The sequence below is a fragment of the Dama dama genome, chromosome 6 (assembly GCF_033118175.1).
Source record: "Dama dama isolate Ldn47 chromosome 6, ASM3311817v1, whole genome shotgun sequence".
Lineage (NCBI taxonomy): Eukaryota > Metazoa > Chordata > Mammalia > Artiodactyla > Cervidae > Dama > Dama dama.
This window is the reverse complement of record NC_083686.1, coordinates 46,287,243-46,307,899: the sequence shown is the minus strand read 5'-3', so window position 1 is coordinate 46,307,899 and position 20,657 is coordinate 46,287,243. Positions and strand designations below refer to the sequence as shown.

Genomic DNA, 20,657 nt, shown 5'->3' with positions numbered 1-20,657 from the left:
ACAAAGGCTACACTGATGAGTAAGATGGTGGTGGGGGTGGTGGGGGGTGGGGGATAGACAATTACTTTTTATTCTACTAATGTTATGATATGAATCTTCTAGAAATGTGCTATATTATTTTTTAAAGTCTCTTGGTTCTGAAATAAAATAATGTCTGTTTCATATGGAATTAATAGACAAGCATTTTTCTCTGGGAAATTTGAGTCTATTACTATCACTGATTTGTACAAGGGATGAAGCATTGTCTTTCAAGAGAAAAAGAAATATAAGAGTAATAATTACTGCTAGTTCCCCACCTCTATTGAGGTCAAAGGACAAAGAAATATGGTTAACATGCAGGTGGGGAGATTTAAGTCAGACCTGAGAAAAAAATTCCACATTCGTGATGACTATTAGACATTGAAACCAGTTATTAAAGGAGGAAGAGGGAAGACATTATAAATCTCCCATAGGGATTTGAAGGGCAGTATATACAGCCATCTGTATAGTGAAACTTGGATAAAAACCAGCTGGGAATCGATGTCTACTTTTATAACACTATAAATACTGAAGAAGGTTTTCCTGAGATTTCCTTTAAATAGTATGTTTCTTGTTAAACAAATTTTTGAGCTCTACAGTATTACAAAGATAGAATAAGAAAGCAATGTGAAAAGAGCATTTTAATTATATTAATCAATTCAATCAAATGGATCCAAAATTGAGAAATCTATTGCAAGATACCATTGCAGGAGAGTACAGAATAAAGCATAACTGCTGCAGGACCAGAGGTCACAAATAGAAAATAAACAGCTCTCCCTGAGATTTGTACAAAAACCATGAAATATAAAACCACCAGAAATATTTATGGTTTGGCTTTCTTTGGAAATGCAGCCTTCCTGAGGCTTAAACACTGCATCAATGTTTACAAACTCAGCTGAGCACATGGAAAGGCACTGATAGACTACTCTTATTTTCCATGAGGCAGATTTCCAGCCTGCCAGGTAAGGAGCCATTCCCTGGTGGGTCCACCCTGACACGGAAGGCTGTACTTCCAAATAAAGCAACTCCCACACCACAGCCATGGATCTTTCCTTGGGGGTTTTTAAACTCCTAGCCCACATTCTCATATGCTGAAGATTCCTTCTGTTGAGAAAACATAAAAATTAACAAAAGGAGGAGGAGGATGAAAAAAAAGATGCACCAATTAAAAAATATAGAGTCAGAGGACAGATGCTTGAAGAAAGTGTATCAGAAATTCAGATGACCATTTGCGGACAAGGAAATAGAGTAGCAGAGGCAATTCAGGTTTTGTTTTAGGTGATGAAGTGTAAGAAGGAAATATCTGTTTGCTGACCTTAAGGCTTTGGGGCATTGTTAATTATTAATTCAATAAAAACTCTTTCCGGCTCTTTCTCTAGATTCTCTACTTCTTCATATCCCTAACTGAATGTGTTCTTTACAGCTCTGCCTTCAACCCTCTTCTCACTCATTCTATATTATTTTCCTGGATGATCACTCTTATATTTCCTTAGAAATTTACTACTTAGGCTCCAACATAATGACTAGGTAACTAAATCTCCAGTCTCCACTTTCACTTCTGGAAAATCACTGCTCTGGCCACATGTCACCCAACTAAGGTGATCAGGGAACAATCCTACAGACAACGCAATCCCACCCCTAGATTGGGTAGAATACTCTTCATACTCAACGGTATGACTTTTACTGGAAAGACAACTGAAAGCATATGGTCCTTCATACATTCTTTCCAAAAAGAAAAAGAATAAAGTGAGCCTATCACTTCAAGGAAAACAGCTATTTGTTTTGTCAAAATCAAAACTCAAGTTTTCATGTGAAATCATAATTTTGGAAAGCTTGTATCTGCCTCTATATCTTTACATTCTAATATGTAAAGATTTCTAATGATAACAGTGGGGATATCAACAAATGTGGTTTGTTATATTGTATAATATGTGTCAACATTTGGAAAAATCTGCATAATTCAGAGAACCATTATTGTCCAAGTGACTAATGTAAAATGCTATAAAATAATGTGTGTGTAAAAGAGCCAAAGTGCAAGAGAGATCAATGGTCTTTAATGTACCAGAATGTGGAAAATTCAATGATATGGTTTCATATTCTACACTGCAACTACCTGTAAGAAATTACCTCTTGTAAATTTGGTGTAGTATATCTGCAATTCTAGAATATCCACAAAATTTTCTGAAAATTATTTAAACAATCTTTCCTTTTTCAACTATATATCTTTGTAAGGCCAGCTTTTCTTTCTATCACAATAGATTCTATAAAGAAGCAGATATGAGAATAGAGCTGCCTTCTATTAAACCAGACGTTAGAGAGGTACAAAAATGTAAGATGGTACCACTCTCTTCCCCACATTATTTTATTTGAGAAAATAGTTATTTTTCACAAAAATATGTTACATTAATATGAAATAGGTTTCTTATAACATTTTACATTAATTAATATTTGAAAATTTTTCCCTACTTGAATCACTAATGTGATGTTTTCTTCCTAAATATTTAAAAAAATTTTCCCTGCTTGAATTCCTAATGTGATGTCTTCTTCCTATCTATCAGTCTCACATATATCAATAGATAAATGCCACGTAACAAAAGCTCATGGTGTCCTCAATAGTTCTGTTTTGTTTTCCATTCATAGGTTGTTGTGAACATCAATAGCTTTTAACAATGTAAAGGGGTTCTGAGACAGAAAAGTTTGAGAACTGACTGTCTAAACCAGTGTCCCTCTTGGATTCCACAGGAGAGAGACAGAAAAAGTAATCCATTAACTACATAACGAATACCAACTGACAGTATTAATTCAAGAATTTATTTATTCGCTCCATAGACACTCAATGACTATACAGGAATTTTAAGGTCTTGTGCTAGGTGCGGAGAATACTAGGAAGCACAGATAAGAATCCTCAGCCCCGACTACTCAGGCTCCGGTGGTGACTCTGCTCTAACAGAAGTATGAGCAGAACAGTACCGGTAGGGATGTGAGACGTCACCCTTCAGAAAGGATGATAAGGGATGAGAGACAGGATGGAAAAAAACGTTGGAGGAGAATTTTAAAATACAGGAGCCTGAAATGAGCATTCTTTCTGGAAAGTGAATAGAGCAGGATAAGGCTTTAAGATCAGTAGCAATTATTAACTGAGTGAAAGAAAGTGAAAGCGAAGTCGTTCAGTCGTGTCCGACTCTTTGTGACCCCATGGACTGTAGCCTGCTAGGCTCCGCCATCCATGGGATTCTCCAGGCAAGAATACTGGAGCGGGTTGCCATTTCCTCCTCAGGCGGATCTTCCCAACACAAGGATTGAACCCAGGTCTCCCTCACTGCAGGCAGACTCTTTCCATTAACTGAGTATCTACATGCAAAGCACAACAAAGGATACAAATAGAGCTACAGTCTTCCAGGAAGCTAGAAGTAAGGAAGAGAAAGCATGAAGCAGTTATCAGAAAGAAGAAGATAATCAGAAGAGCAGAGTGACATGAAGACCAAGGGAAAAGAATCAAGAAAGAAGACACGAGCAGATGCTGTAGGATATCAAGAGGAACAAGAAAGAGTAGAAAGGAGAGTTGTAAATAGAAATGGTATTGTACCAACCTAGAGGGGTGGGATAGGAAGAGAGATGGGAGGAAGGTTCAGAAGGGAGGGGATATACGTATATCTATGCTGATTCATGTTGAGGTTTGACAGAAAACAACAAAGGTCTGTAAAGCAACTGTCCTTAAATTAAAAAAAAAATTTTTTTAAATGATAATGCATGTAACTGAAAGTAGAAATACCCATCATCAGTCTACTATTCATCCATACTCACTAGGCAATCATTCATCCAAGCAGCAAGTACCAAGCCACCCACTATGTACCAAGCCAAACAGCCAGCAGAGAATGTCACATGGACACTGTCTAGTATAAAGTTCTGGATCCACACACGTAACTATTTTTCACTGTGGTAAGTGCTAAGACAGCAAAAAGAGAAGGAGCTGTGGGTCCTTAGAAGGCAGAACAGTCAATGCAGCCTGCTGAGAAGGGGAAGGAAGAAGGGTAAAGGGGAATTAAATATGGTTCCACAGAGAAAGTGACATTTGTATGAGATCATGAAAAATAAGATGGGTTTCATAGGAAAATGTGTATGGGGCGGGGAGGCAGGTGGGATGTATGCATTAGAAAGTGTGTGGTTATATTAATCAAGGTCCCAGCAGGAAAAAGATGGCACACTCAAATGGAAAATAAGGTGAACTTAACAACATGACTTTCTAAGAAGTGAGGCTAAGGACAATCAGGAGTGTGAAGGAAACCCAACCAGGGAAGGGTAGAGGGAAGCAATCAATGGCATCCTGGCAGGGACGAAGCGAGGCAATCAATACCTGTAACCATCCCACCTCTCACCCTCTAAATCTCCCACTCACACCTCCCAAAAGCCAAACTCAACTGAGAGGCCAAGGGCAGAAAAGCCTGCTGAGGCAGTCCATGACGGTGAGCCCCTAGAAGCACAGCAAGAGAAGGGTGAAGGGGATCTAAAGGGACACCAAATGAGAACATTTCAGGCAAAAAATAACAAAGACCTGGATCTACAGAAGTCCCTGCTGGGGAGTAGGGAGCAGGGAGGAAAAGTAAGATGAGTGGTGGATGAAGCATGGGGCTAGAAGTCAGAGAGATGTATACAAACAGCAGGCTAAGGGGCCAGTATACCACCCTAAGGCAATGAGGAACCACTGGAGGGTTTAGACAGAGGACGGGCACAACCATATCTGTGTGTGAGCCTCTATAGCTGCTCCTGCCAGGGGTTTGATTCCTGATACAGAAGTCACACAGACCAGGCCACATCCGGGCTTACTTGCTGCAAGACCGTATCAGTCAGGGCCCAGGCAGAAGGTAGAAAACACACCGGTTATCTGAGTAGAGGAAATTTAGTATGCAATATTGTTAACTGGGTAACTGAAAGGTAAAAAAAGAACTCCAAGGTATCATGTAGGCAACAGCTGTTGGAAGCAGCTACCCACCAGGAGAGTGGAAGAAAACACAAGGAGAAGGTCTGGAATCACACCTCTGAGAACCGGGTACTACTCAGCTGGGTTGGTACCTCTGAGGAAAGGGTGCCATGGAGCCGGTTCCGCAAGGATTGGGAGAACCACAAACTGGGTTCAGCTGCTCCCACAAGAAGGACCTGCCACCACCAGGGTGAAGAAAGTGTTGCTGCCATGACACTCACAAGCAGAAGCGGATCCACGGAGGGGGCGGGGGGGGGGGGGTGGTGCAGACAGGAAGGAACAAGCTGCTTCTTCCCCTTCCAACCTTGCGTAGCCCACCAGGGAGCCAGAGGGTGGAGCAGAGTGTGGGCTGCAGAGCCCCAGCCCCAGCAGCGCGGAGGAGAAGGGTGGGGTGAGATCTGCGAGACAGGAGCTTAACAACTGGCACAGTAATTCTGGGGAAAAAAATCAACCTTTCTGAGTCTCCGTTTTCCTTGTCTGTGAAATGGGGACGGCGTGGGGAGTACCAACTACATAAAACTTGCTATAATACCTGAAAAAAGTAGCTATCCCATAAAATTCCCTTCCCCATTATCCAAACTGTGGCAACAACTAAAACATGAAGACAAGCATGTGTGAGAGCTAACACTCAGTATATGTGCCTATGAGACATCCAGATTTTCTCATCTCTTATCAGTTACCATACGTGAAGTGGAAGGTTGGTCTTATTAGGTTTTAACCTATCCATTTGGCAAAGTTTGACAATCTGCACACCCATTTCACACTCACACACACAGATGTATATGCATACATGTTCCTTTTAATCCCAAACAAAAAAAAAAAAGTCTCCATAATGAAGGCAAAAGATATAAATGTGATCAAAACACAAAATGGGATGAACTCAAGTACTAATACTAGGAATCAGAGTACTCTCAATGATGTTGAAAAAGTATATATTGAATAAAATTTTAGAGTGTGTTGATTTATTGCTGTTTTTCAAAGCCAGTATTGCTAAATTACGAAAGCAGGAAATGATAGGTATGTGTGTCATTGGTGAAAAGCAAAAATCACTAATTTCATCTGGGGCTTCACTAAGAGAAGTACGGCATCCAAAAAGAGGCAAAGAACAAGATGTCTTTATTCAGCTCTGAACATCACATTTTAGGCCGAACATTAACAAACTAGAGCTTTGTCAGTGGCTCAGAACTAGAAAAAATTGTGGTTAAAGGCTAGTCTTTTCACAAATGGTTGGACGAACTCATCACATTTAATTTGCAAAAGAGAAACTGATGGTGATTACACGGAGCTGACACTCCAGTGCCCCAAAATGAACAGAGTAATCATGAAGCTTCACAACACAATGGGTCAGATTGTTATCTGGAAACACAGTTCAGAAGGTCTTCCGGTAAAAGTGTGACCACAGGGGTCTCGGAATCCCAAATACAGCCTAGGTGATTTGGGGGTGAACAAAATCAGGGAAGAGGTAACAGAATGTAATCGTAACTAAGCTGAAAATGGAAAAACTATTCAGAATTCTGCTCAAAGAAAGAATGTGTTATCTAAAGGGAAATACTCAGCATAAAGACTAGAAAAAAGACAAATTAAGTGGGAAGAATAAATTGCTACACTTCCAAGAAAGAAAGGAGAAAATCATTGAACTTGATCTGTTTTTAGTTTATTCTCATTAAACAACCCTTTTATAATACAGTTTCCCACGTAGATGTCCCCATTTTGCTGTTTGTCATTTAGTGGTTAAGTTGTGTCTGGCTCTTTTGCGACCCTGCGGACTGCAGCCTGCCAGGCTCCTCTGTCCATGGGACGTCCCAGCCAAGAACAGAGGAGTGGGTTGTTATTTCCCTCTCCAGGGGATCTCCCCTGGATATCTAACCCACAGACAGAACACAACTGCAGCACACCAATTCCAGTTTGCTTGATAATCATAATCTTCACTTTCTCAGCAAAAAAGTACCAGAAGCCAGACTACACTGAACTAATAAGCAAGAAAATAATAAAGAAACAGAGGCATCAAGCATAGGACACTCTTCCAAGAAATCTGGCTGGGAAACAAAGGACAGTGTCATAAAGAGATCTGTTTCACTTCAGCCATAATAGGATCTTTCCACCAGCCATTAAATACAACCACTCTGCGGAGAGCTAAGGGATAAACCGGTGAAGATGCACCAACCACAGTGTCAATCCAGAGAAACAGATTCTCTGTAAATGGAGACACTAACATGGGCATCTTCTACTCATTTCCTCTGTGAGTGAACATTCTGGGTCCAAACAAATGGGTTTCTTAGAGTCTGTTTTTTACTTTCAGAATACATTTTCCATGACGAAAGGCCAGTGGGAAAAACACAATTCAGTTTGCAATGTTGTAAAAAAAATAAAAATCACTTTTCTGGAACATACATGCTTAGTTAACTGACAATTTAATAACAAGTTCTTGGAAAGAAGGCATATGTTTATATGTGAAATGACAAAATGAGTTTTTTCTTTCTTTTAGCAATTAAACTTTTTTCTCCTAAGAGAATGATGTTCATTTCTCTTCATGCTCATGATGTTTTAATATGAACTTACCTTTTACGGGGAAATTTTATATTTAAGAGCTGAGGTTTCAATCATGGGATCCCTCCCTGTGAATTTCAATATAAGAAAAATCTTCAACCCAGAATTAAAACAACTGTTTAATGTCCCCAAATACTAGAAGCCTCTATCATAGTCAGAAGACTGTATACCTCAGTAGAATTTACAGCAGGGGTTGAACAGTGCATAGTCTGAATTGCACATTTTTTAATGCTGCTAGAAAAAGGATTTCAGCTATCTAGGATATCAGAACATGATTTCTTTTTTCTTTTATGATAAGCAGTTTTCAAATATCAACATTTTATTGTGTTTAAATTCCAGCCTTTTCCCTTGCTGTTCATGGTTATGTATCTGTTTGTAAATGGGAATGAGACACACCAGAAATTCTGATCAGTGATATGAAGCAGAAATGCATAGCTATAATGTGTTATCTTTTCCTAAATTACAGTTGGCACATAGATAGAACATGATTTGGATCAATATTTTTGGTCCTTCTTACAACAAAGGGTGCTAACAATTGTCTGATTCTTTCCTTCTCCCCCCAGCCCCTCACCCATGTCTGGAGTTTGGGAATAAATCAAACCATCTTATCTAATTTTTTTTTTTTTTTTTTGTCGACAGAAAACTCAAATATTTAAACTGAATTCCTTATGGGCTTACCCGCTTCTTTTTCCTGGCTCTGATTATTTTTAAAAGATAGAGAGCTTTAGAAATGTAAAGTGTTTTGAACTTTTAAGAGTTCTGCACTGATTGAGCAATAAAAGCTGATTTATGCGCTGGGATAGCATCATAAGATTTTATCACTGAAACACAATATAAATTAACCTTTCACTCAAACCTTCTGTGCATTCCTGCTTTTCTGTATTCACAGTGTGAATTAGTTCTTATTTCAGCATATGCACAGATAAAGAACTATGCTAGGTAAACAAACCTTATTAATGGATACCTCTAACTGTGGGAAGAAGAAAGGAAGGAAGGAAGGAAGAAGGGAGGGAAGGAGAGAGGGAGAAAGAAAGAAAGAAAGAGGGGAGGCAGGGAGGAAAGAGTGAAAAAGAAACCAGAATTACAGCCAAACACCAGGATGACTCAAAGAAACAACTTTATTTCTACTCCAAAATAACATGTAGGCCTCTGGCATTGGTTGTATGGAGATAGGATAATCTTATAAATAAAAAAACACATTCTTTCACATTACAATGTCTAGATTTAAATTCCAGTCCTACTCTTTATCAGATGTATGGGCCCTGGGCACCATATTTTTCCTCTATTTTAGGTTCTTTATCTGAAAAATGGGATACTCACAGTATCAATCTCATAGAATTATTGTGAATTTTAAATAACACATGTAAAGAGTTAGAATAAGACCCGGTACATTGTAAGCACTCAATAAATGTTAGTTACTTTCACTTTTCTTATCATCCTTCATGTTACTTAAAACCTTCATATGTAATCACTTAACACCCTGAGAGTTAGTTGTTTTTCATATTATGACCTTCTAAATTTTTTTTCTTCTGGGTTCATCCATATTCTTTTATTTCCAAAATTCTGGTCTTCTATCTCAACTTAACAGTTTGATTTTTTTTTTTTTTTTTTTGTACTCATCAGTAATCAAGAATTTGGGCGAGAAATCTCAATAAGAAAAATTTACCCATCTAGTAAAATGTATTAATATTTATCAGATACCTAAGATCAGATTATAAAAGAAACCTTATTTTTAAAATAGAGAAATAAACCTTTGCAAGTTTCCAGAAATAAATTCTATTAACCAGATTCAATATCCATATTTAAATATTTCTAGGCAATGGCACCCCACTCCAGTACTCTTGCCTGGAAAATCCCATGGATGGAGGAGCCTGGTGGGCTGCAGTCCATGGGGTCACGAAGAGTCGGACACGACTGAGTGACTTCTCTTTCACTTTTCACTTTCATGCATTGGAGGAGGAAATGGCAACCCACTCCAGTGTTCTTGCCTGGAGAATCCCAGGGACAGGGGAGCCTGGTGGGCTGCCATCTATGGGGCCACACATCTATGGGGACACGACTGAAGCGACTTAGCAGCAGCAGCAGCAGCATATTAATAAAAGTATTTATTTCAAAAAAGGTAAAGCCAATATTATTTTTCTCAAAACATTAGCTCTCTGATTTTTTGAATCAAAAGAAAACAGCAATTTAAAACTTAAATTTCACTGTAGCCCCTTCTTCTAATACTAAAGACAAAACTGCATTTAAAAAAAAAGAGAGAGAGAGAGAAATGAGAAGAGTAAGTTATAAAATACCATGGTGAAGAAGGGGTAAGAGGGATGTGACCAGACAATCAGCAGACCAGTCTAAGAGTGAGGAGCCAGAACAGAATATGTCCATTTGCTCAACTGATTTCTCAGCATCATCATTCGTTCATCAATTCAAATCCAATAAAAGATCATTTAACCACAGCAAGTGGGGAGTAGGGTGGAGTGGGACAGAATGAAGGAGGAGTTCAGACTGATTCTAATCATTCTAGATGAAATAACTAACAGCATGACCCTTTGTGGGCAAGGACTTGCCTGGGCTTCCCAAAGCTGAGTCTAAGGAAAGGGCTCATAGCTGAGCCCCGGGGGGGCATGTGTACAAATTCCTTTCCTACTCTTTCAACAGTTTAAAGATGTCTTCAATACTTTTACCTAGATGCCATGATGACTAGGTCGGCCCACAGATCAGAACAGGCTTAAAGGAACCTCCTCAGAGCAGGCGGTCATGGTCTGCTGGGGAAGCTGGTAACTCACCCATGCTCATCTTGATCGGCAGGTTTGCTCTGCTTGCTGCCTCCACTAGGTGTCTCCGGACTTCCATCACTGCCTCTTTGTGCTTGGTGTTCAGTAAGGCTTCCCACAGGGCTCTGGCTGCAGGGTCACTGCAATAAAACCACAGAAAGGGCTTTAGAGTACATTTCTACTAAATAATGGAAAGAGTAGCAAGCAAAACAATTTCTTAAGCGTCTTTTTTTTTTTTTTTTGCGTCTTTTTTGAGTACCAGTGTAGTCCTTCTAACTGATGGACTCTTAAGTATTAAAAGTATTAGGATTAAATAAAGAATATGTGACCCATTCTAAGCAACACAAAATATTGAAAAAGTAAGAAGACAGTAAAGTTGGGGGGGGGGGAGTCATACTATACTATGAGAAAACTGTGTGATATCCTGAGAATTTGCATTTAAAAGTACTTCAGAGTAAACCTGAACACTGCTAGATAAGTTATAAATGTTATGTAAGCCACAATTAAATACATGTCCCAAACTGATGTTATGATAAGCATATCAATTTCAGATAGTACACTTGTCTGAGAAGCAGAAAGCAATCAGCAATGATTCAATGATTCAATTTCTCCTATACAAAAATTATTCAACAGAATCCCTAATGAGTAGATTTCCAAGTGAATGGCAATCAGGAATTAGGTTAAGAAACCGTGCAAGCAGCCCACTTCGGGGCCTTGGGCTGCAAGGCCAGCACTGACGAAGCCTTTACAATGAACCCTTGATCAGCGAACGAGGCACTGCGCTATGCGGGGCTCATCTGGCCTCACTTCTCCAGCAGCCCTCTGTCCCTCCCAGCGCGCCACGCTCCAATTATAAATGAGTACAGTGTTCTTTCCGGAAGATCTCTGCATGCAGCCAAGTATACACATTTGTAGGGACGTTTTAAAAAAGTATAAAGAAACAAAGATTACTTCTGTCCCTTCCTAAGGACACTTCCCTCTACTTAAAGCCCCAGAAATACCTCTTACTATTCAGTTAGTTCAAACATTGATACATTTTTAAAAGTTTCATCTTAAAAGTTATATCTAATAAGATATTAACTTAGCTTTAAGATTATACCTAACAAGGTATAACTTTCACATTTGAATGTGATTTGGAATGATGGGATGATATATTTCAGGCTGAGTTTAGAGTCTGGAACATAATAACCTTTCATTAAAAGTAGTTGCTTTTATTATCATCTATTTTTTTCTCAGTGAACTAACATCACTGCTCAATATATTCCACTTGTTTTTATCTGACCAAAACTGTCATCATCAATATTAAAATTAATACTCTGTTTAAAGGAGCAGGTAAACTGCGTGCCAAGCCCTAGTCTCCATGGTTAGAACACAGACCAAAAAAAAAAAGCCATGGTACAAGCTTTCAGTGATTTATTGTCTGGAAGAATAGGCAGACATATGAGCAAAGAAATTAACCCCCCAAAAAAGCATGGAACGAGGCATAGGCAATGCTGGCACAGATTTCTGTGGTGGCACAGAGGGGCTCCAACCCTCACTGGGAGGGCAAGGACTCAGACGGTGATCTCTACCAGAAATGATGAGCAAGACACAGATACAAAAGCAGCCAACAGAAGAAATTATAACTCGAACTGGAAATTATATCCCAATCTTCAAGAAAGATATAAAAACTTAGCCACAAAACAAGAGGAAGGACATTTCAGAGCGTTCAAAGTCTAGGTCTTAAATGACTTTAAGAAGCACTGGTTTGTTCCATGCTAAGGTGGAAGCGGAGGAGCAGCAGATGTAAGTGTGACAGAGATGGTGGGAGCTACTCTGGGGGGGGGCCCTGCATCCCTTCCCAGGGTTCACTGACTTCAGTTGCAAGTGACAAGAAGCCAAGGAGCACGTGACTGATTCACTTTCTGGGAAGAGTAACACAGCTCAGCAGTCATGAACAAAGTTTTCATCATCATTCGAAACTAGGACTGCATCTAGATCTAAAACACAATACAAGTGAATCTATTTACAAAGCAGGAACAGACAGATATAGAAAACAAATTTACGGTCACCAAAGGGCAAAGGGAAGAGGGGGAAGGATAAATCAGGAGAATGGGATTAACAGATACACACTCCTGTACATAAAACAGGTAAACAACAAGGATTTACTGTGTAGCACAGGGAACAATATTCAATACCTTCTAATAACCTATAATGGAAAATAATCTGAATATATAATTGAATTACTTTGTTTTACACTTGAAACTAATGCAATATTGTAAATCAACTACACCACAATTTTAAAAAAAAGAGTTTTAACTAGATCTATTTGCTATGGGGCTTTGGGAGAGTTACTTAATTTCTTTAAAGCTCCGAAGGCAATGGAGAACCACTGAGGAATTTTGAGAAAGGAAGATACACACCCCCCAGTTTCCCAAATTTATGGTCTATAATCAATCACTTCCTACTTTATTTTTCACAGATAAACCTCCTATGCTCTCAATTCTACACACAGAACCTCTGGAGTAGAAACTGACTACCCTCTTCTTCTCCATGGGGCTCTCCTGGCGGCTCAGCGGTAAAGAATTTGCTTGCAATGCAGGAGATGTGGGAGACCTGGGTTCAACCCCTGGGTCAGGAAGATCCCCTGGAGAAAGAAATGGCAACCAACTCCAGTATTTCTTGCCTGGGAAATCCCAGGGACAAGGCAGCCTGGCGGGCTACAGTTCATGGGGTTGCAAAGAGTTCATGGGGTTGCAAAGACACGATTAAGCAACTAATGCTCTAGCTTTCTTTGCCATGAGAATAATACAGTGTCTCCAAGATCACAACAGGTTGGGCAATGCTGTGGCTGCCCCATCAGACTACCGTAATGGTTCAAATCTGAGTTCTGGGGTCAGATAAGTCTGGGTTCCAACCCCAAGCATCCTCCCTCCACCCACAGCAATTACATGGCGTCTGTGAGCCTCCTCAGGCACTCCAAGCACGGGGACCTCTTTCACTCCTTTGCCGGGAATTTTCTTCTTACAAACGTCCCTCTCTCTCTTCAAGGGTCAGCTGAGATGTCACCATTTCAGAGAAGTCCCTCCTTACCACTAGCGTAAAAGAGTGATGAGAACCCACCACAGCACCTTTGCTCTGCATACCCTTCCACCTTATGGGGTTTTATTAGCCTGCATAATCCATATTACCATTGACTCATTCTAGGTTTCCAGGTTTCTCTTTTTTGTCTAGCTCCCTCCCTGAAGGTAAGATCCTGCTATGAAGGCAGAGGTTCTTTTCTACTCATTGCTAATTCCCCATTACCTAGAACAGTGCCAGGCTGTGGTAGTTAACACCCAACAAACAGTGAATGAACAAACAATGCTTGCTAGTTGCATAACCTCGAGCATGTAACTAATGCTCTCTTCTTCTCTGTTTCCTCCTCTGTGAGATGGAAGTAACATAGTGACTACCTCAGAAGGTAGCTGAGGGTTAGCCAAGATAACGCCCATAAAGTACTCTCCTGATTTACAGTAAGTGTATTTGTGCGGTTGTTGTGGTTGTTATTACTATTGCTATAACAGGTATTGTCTTAAAATGCAATATGCTTAAGGCTTTGTGATATATTACATGAATCCACTTAATTACACCGAGTATGTTTTTCATACAATCTCAATTTGTTCACCTGTACTGAAGTCACCGGGGTCTTGTACTTTCAGGCTCTTGTACTTTCAGGCTCTTTTCTATTAAAACACTAAGAGAAATATACAGTTTATACAGTCTCTAACACTGATGTGGAGCTGGGTCATGAAAACCGTTTTGTCGATATAAACAATTCAAACTCTCTAGATACTACAGTCGCTAATGTCTACTTTCTGTCCAAAACAGTTTTCTAAACACATCATACCCCCCACATGGAACATGGTCATTCAAGCTAAGTGAGCTAACATTCATGAACTAGCTCTAGTTCTCTGAAAACTCAGAGCTGAAGAAGACCAGATTTGCCGGCAGCTCTGCTGTGTCCTGCACCCACTTCTTCACCAGGTCACTTGGTGGCTTACACACACACTGAGTGTGTAAGCACATATCAGCATCGGAGCTAAATGTAGGAGTTAACCACTGCCTCTCTCTGACGTGTTCAGAAAAGTTGATTCAATAGAGATTCAATAGACATTTCACACATGAAATCAATTCCTGATGTCCAATTTCATGTCAAGAAAAGTTCACTGAAATTCACGTCATAATCATGATAGTACGTTTTAAATAATTCTCTGTCCTCTCCGAGTGTACCAGCTCTCTGTTTTCCTAACGAGGGAAAAAACACTACACAGAGGGCAATCACAGCAGGGCCAGTGTGGGGCAGGGGTGGTGGCAGCGCTGTGGATGGGCAGAGACAGGATCTGGATCCCAGACATGAAGGCTCTCCATCCCTAGCAGGGTTACTTAAACCCTCTGTGCATGTTTCCGCCTCTGTTGTCTGGGGTGGTAACAGTACATACTCAGTGGGTTGTTATGAGAAGTGAATGTGCTAATATATCCAAAGACCTAGGACAATGCTTGGCACACAGTAAGTGCCCCCAAAACACAGCAGTAGCAGCAGCAATAGCAGTACAAATAAAAATAAAAAAGAAATCAGTCAACAGACATGAAGAACAGAGTTGTGGTTGCCAAGGCGGGAGTGCGGGTTGGGAGTCTGGGATTAGCAGATGCAAACTACTGCATACAAGATGGATAGACAACAAGGCCTCACTGTATTTATAGCACAGAGAACTTACTCAATATTGCGTGATAAACCATAATCGAGAAGAATATGTATGTATAACTGGGTCACTACTGTACAGCAGAAATTAATATAACATTGCAAACCAACTGTTGCTGCTCAGTCGCTCAGTTGGATCAACTGTGACCCCACTGACTGCAGCCCACCAGGCTCCTCTGTCCATGGGATTTCCCAGGCAAGAACACTGAGCGGGTTGCCATTCCCTTCCCCAGGGGATTTTCCCAACCCAGGGATCGAACCCATGCCGCCTGAGTCTCCGGCACTGGCAGGTGGACTCTTTACCATCTGAGCCACCAGGGAAGCTAAAATCAACTATATTTCAACAAATTAAAAAAAAACTCAGTGGTCAGGATCTTCTCATAAGATATATAGAAGAAAGCCTGTTTTAGAAGTACTTTCTTCTACAGAATTATATATATATATATATATATATATATATATATATATATATGGATAACCACTGTCAGTAGGTTCATTTTCTATATGAAAATGTCAACATATATAGTGCAAAATTCATAATGAAACATATTAAGACCAACCTAACCAATTCCCCTACATAAGACATTTTGATGAATTTTGATTTTTAGGAATAAGATAAGAAACTTTACTAAAGAAAGAGACTCAACATTTTAGGGAATTAGCGTTTTCTATACAAATTTCTTAAGCGATGACTTTGGTACTCATCAATTTAGCAATACTGAAATTCTGTAGACTGCATACTAAAAGACATTTTAAGACTACAATTTTTACTTTTACAAGGAGTTCAGGTTCTATAAATGTTTCCAGACTGACTTACAAAGTGGATGTACAACTTCAGGGGTAGAAGCCAACATCAGAAATAATGCCAATAAACTCTACATCTTCTGCAGGATGCTACTTAACCCAATACAAACAGATATAAATCCATCTCTAGTTTTAGAAGGCATCTAAAGAAAACTTTATGAGAAAAACACTACAGCTTCAAACAAATTAAACCATTATTAGAAACTCTTTATACCAAATCTAAATCCTTTGTCCTCTACTGTAAACCAAATTCATCATGCTTTACCTTTTAAATTAAGGAACAGCTGGACAACACCTTTAAAAAAAATCTTTATATTTTCTTTTGGGTTACAGCCAATTAACAGCATTGTGATGGTTTCAGTGAACAGAGAAGGGACTCATGTATCCATTCTCCCTTAAACTCCCCTCCCATCGCAGCTGCCACAAAGCACTGAGCAGAGATCCATGTGTCATACAGTAGGCCCTCGCTGGTTATCCACTGTAAATACAGCACTGTGTTCAAGTCCAGCCCAAACCCCCTAACTATCCCCTCCCCACATCCTTCTCCCCAGCAACTGTAAGCTTGTTCTTTAAGTCTGAGAGTCTCTGTCTTGTTAAGTCCATTTATATCATTTCTTTTTAGATTTCACATATAAGGGATGTCATATACTTCTTCTCTGTCTGACTTCACTTAGTGTGACAATCTCTAGGTTCATCCATGTTGCTGCAAATGGCATTATTTCATTCTTACTCAGTTCAGTTCAGTCGCTCAGTCATGTCCGACTCTTTGTGACCACATGGACTGCAGCACACCTGGCCTCCCTGTCCATCACCAACTCCCGGAGTTCACCCAAACTCAAGTCCATCGAGTCGGTGATGTCATCCAACCATCTCATCCTCTGTCATCCCCTTCTCCTCCTGCCCTCAATCTTTCCCAGCATTGGGGTCTTTTCAAATGAGTCAGCTCTTCACATCAGGTGGCCAAAGTATTGGAGTTTCAGCTTCAACATGAGTTCTTCCAATGAACACCCAGGACTGATCTCCTTCAGGATGGACTGGTTGGATCTCCTGCAGTCCAAGGGACTCTCAGGAGTCTTCTCCAACACCACAGTTCAAAAGCATCAATTCTTCGGCACTCAGCTTTCTTTACAGTCCAACTCTCACATCCATACATGACCACTGGGAAAACCATAGCCTTGACTAGATGGACCTTTGTTGGCAAAGCAATGTCTCTGCTTTTTAATATGCTATCTAGGTTGGTCATAACTTTCCTTCCAAGGAGTAAGTGTCTTTTAATTTCATGGCTGCATTCACCATCTGCAGTGATTTTAGTAACATTCCACTGTATATACGCACCACATCTTCCTTATCCATTCCTCTGCCAATGGACATTTAGGTCGTTTCCATGTCCTGGCTATCATAAAGAGTGCTGCAATGAACACTGGGGTGTGTGTATCCTTTTGAATCATGACAACATCTTTTTAATAATTGGGTCCAGCCAAAAACAATTTTTTTTCATGGGTAACTTAAGGAAGAGTTTTTAAAGGTAAATAAAATATGAGTAAAAAATACCATCACTACATTCCATTTTAGAAACATTTCAGAATTTACAAAACAAGTTATGTCTCACACAATCCTCACCTCATGAGCTAAGCCATTATCACTGCCCCAGTTTAAAGAGCCTCAGAGGAAACCAGAATTGAAAGAGACACGTGTACCCCAATGTTCATCGTGGCACTGTTTATAATAGCCAGGACATGGAAGCAACCTAGATGCCCATCAGCAGATGAATGGATAAGAAAGCTGTGGTACATATACACTATGGAATATTACTCGGCCATTAAAAAGAATTCATTTGAATCAGTTCTAATGAGGTGGACAAAACTGGAGCCTATTATACAGAGTGAAGTAAGCCAGAAAGAAAAACACCAATACAGTATACTAATGCATATATATGCAATTTAGAAAGATGGTAACAATAACCCTATATGCAAGACAGCAAAAGAGACACAGGTATATTGAACAGTCTTTTGGACTCTGTGGGAGAGGGTGAGGATGGGATGATATAGAAGAATGGCATTGAAACATGTAAATTATCATATGTGAAACGAATCGCCAGTCCAGTTCTATGCTTGATACAGGATGCTCAGGGCTGGTGCACTGGGATGACCCAGAGGGATGGGATGGGGAGGGAGGTGGGGGGGGAGTTCAGGATGGGGAACACATGTGCACCCGTGGAGGATTCAAGTCAGTGTATGGCAAAACCAATACAATGTTGTAAAGTAAAGTCAATAAAGAAAGAAAGAACATAAAATAAATAAATAAATAAAGAGCCTCAGAGAAGCCAACTGACTTCCGTAACGACTCAATCTGCATCTGGAAAACCAGGACTCATACCCAAGTTACTGGCTCTGAGCCAGTAATCTTTCTACTATGCCGTGCCACGCTGTACTACACAAATCATCAGGGAGAATTCATTATTTATAATAGCAATTATTTTACACTTTTCATGTCAGCTTTCTTTTCCAATTCTTAATACATCCTCTATTCTGCCTTAGAGAAGAATGAAGTAGATCCACATTCACTCATGAAGCACGTAAAGCTTGCTCTCAGGATTTTGCACACATTTTGTTTTAAACAATATCATACTACTCCCCTTGTAGGTCATCATTAGTCACTGACGGTCCTTGTGACACAATGACCATCATGTTCCATTTTAGACAACTCTTTTCTTTAAATGTTTCTAAGAAGACTTGCTGAATTTTAAGTCAACATGTATATAACATTTATGTAACTGAACTGACAAAAAAATCAAAGTCTAAATGCCCTGAGATATTATTAGCTCTTATTTGATGTTCATTATATCTTTGGGAAAGAAAGAAGAAATGGCCTCCAGCTATTTTATCACTGATAAAAACAGAGACAAAATGAAGCCACCTATCTAATATCCCATTGTTAACAACAGAGGAAGGAATATTTAGATTGAGGAACTAACACTCAAAGCACCAATGGGCTGTTTCTGTGACCCTGAATAATTTACTTTACCTTTTCAGGGCTTTATATTTTATAAATGCTATTAATCTATTGTTGTTATTATTTTCATTTATTGAAAACTCACTAATATGACTATATTATCTTATTGATCAATAACCCTCAAGGGTAAGAATCATTGCCACATTACAAGTGAGAAAGCTGAGTCTTAAATAAAATAATTTACCCAAATCACACAGCCAATAAATAAGGATTTGAACCCAGGTCCCTGTGAACTCCAAAATCTAACTATTTTACCACAGTTCTACACTATTCTGTAAAACAAAATCCTCAAACTTGAATACTACTGAGATTCCCAGGATCTCTAACAAGCCATATTCACATGGTTTTCCTTATGCCTTGTTACTCCAAGTTCACATGAATGAAGGTGATTAATTGTGTAACACAGTGAAAGATGGGTGAATATCCCATTGCTGTTAGTTTTATTAAAACCTTTTTTCTTTTTCACAAGCCCAGTGACAAAAAGAGCTAACAAAAGAATATTCCTGACAGCTTACAAAATATATTAAATTATTTTCTACCTTTTCCTCTGTTTTTAAAGTCATTTTCCAATGAGACAAACTTTATTTCCCTGTAGTTACTAGAATACAATTTTATTTGCTTCAATAGACTCCTTGAAATCTGTAATATAAAAGAACATTTGTCCTATCAAAAGATCCATTTTTTTACTATGAATTATACAGAATTTGTTTCTATACTGTCATAGTAGCTAAATAAGATGCCAAATACATACTAAATTTATGTTTTTTTTTTTTTTTGATAAACTGATTATCTTGTACCCTTAAAAATCAAACTGTTGAGTTTGAAGACTACAGACCAGCAATATACATAATAATAACCTTCTAGAATTAGTTTTAAGTCTCAGGAGACTTCTATACAGGAAGATATGGTCTTTCCAGTTAATTCTTGACATTTTAATCACCAGAATTACTCAACTATGAATGAAATCTTAGAAGCTGTCTTGGTTTGGCATGTATGAAATGTCAAATGCAATCTGCTAGGAACTAACAGGAAATATTCATCATCAAATAAAATATAAAAAAGACAGCATTAATTTTTTAAAGGTGGCTAAAAACTGAATCACGGTTCTACTTCAATCGGATGAAAGGCTTGCAATTAAGAGACCAAGGGTAAAACATGAGTGCACACTATTATCTTATGACTAAACTCAGAGAAACGGTTTCTCCATGGTACGCACGAGAAGCTAAGTTGACTCACACAGTCTGCAGTAACAGTCACAGTATTGCAACAGAAATACAATGATACAACAACAAAAACAACCAAATAAGCATTTTCAACTAATTTTAAACAGAGGGCCATCTGAGTCATAGTTTTTCACAGCAGGGAATAATTGCTTCCATCAGTGGTAAGCTTAATGAGCTATGAAGGTAGGTTTGTTAATTGAATTATTCACAGAGGTTTCAATAGTCATCTTCCCTCGTGACTACTTTTTAAAACAATTACCTCACTTAAACAAAATAATCCGTTAACCTTCATCTCAACAGAACAGAAAACAGCCAAACACAGAAGGATACTGAGATAGACCCCTGGCACTGGAAAGCAATTCTTCACTGCTTCTTTCTGTCAGAACATGGGCACTTCCTGTGAGCTGGGCACTCATCACAGCTGGTGAGCAGCCTCTAGTGCCCAGTCCTCAGAGAGCCAGCAAGCTGGCAGGGAGGCTGGAACTGAGCATACGCCTAGGGACTCGCTGACAAAAGAGGGCAGAGGAAGCTCAGGGAGGGTGGAACACTGGTCTGGGTGTGAGTGCAGAGGGCAGGGAGCAAGCAGT

General features: G+C 39.4%; 1 protein-coding gene across 2 annotated transcripts in view; it reads right to left on the bottom strand.

The window, feature by feature from the left end:
* Positions 1 to 20,657, bottom strand: part of SCFD2 (sec1 family domain containing 2) — a 392,631-nt gene that overhangs the window by 326,767 nt on the left and 45,207 nt on the right. For both annotated transcript variants that reach the window (XM_061145974.1, XM_061145975.1), the window contains exon 3: positions 10,324 to 10,451. In XM_061145974.1, the coding sequence (XP_061001957.1) occupies positions 10,324 to 10,451 (128 nt within the window). The remainder of the gene's footprint in view (positions 1 to 10,323; positions 10,452 to 20,657) is intronic.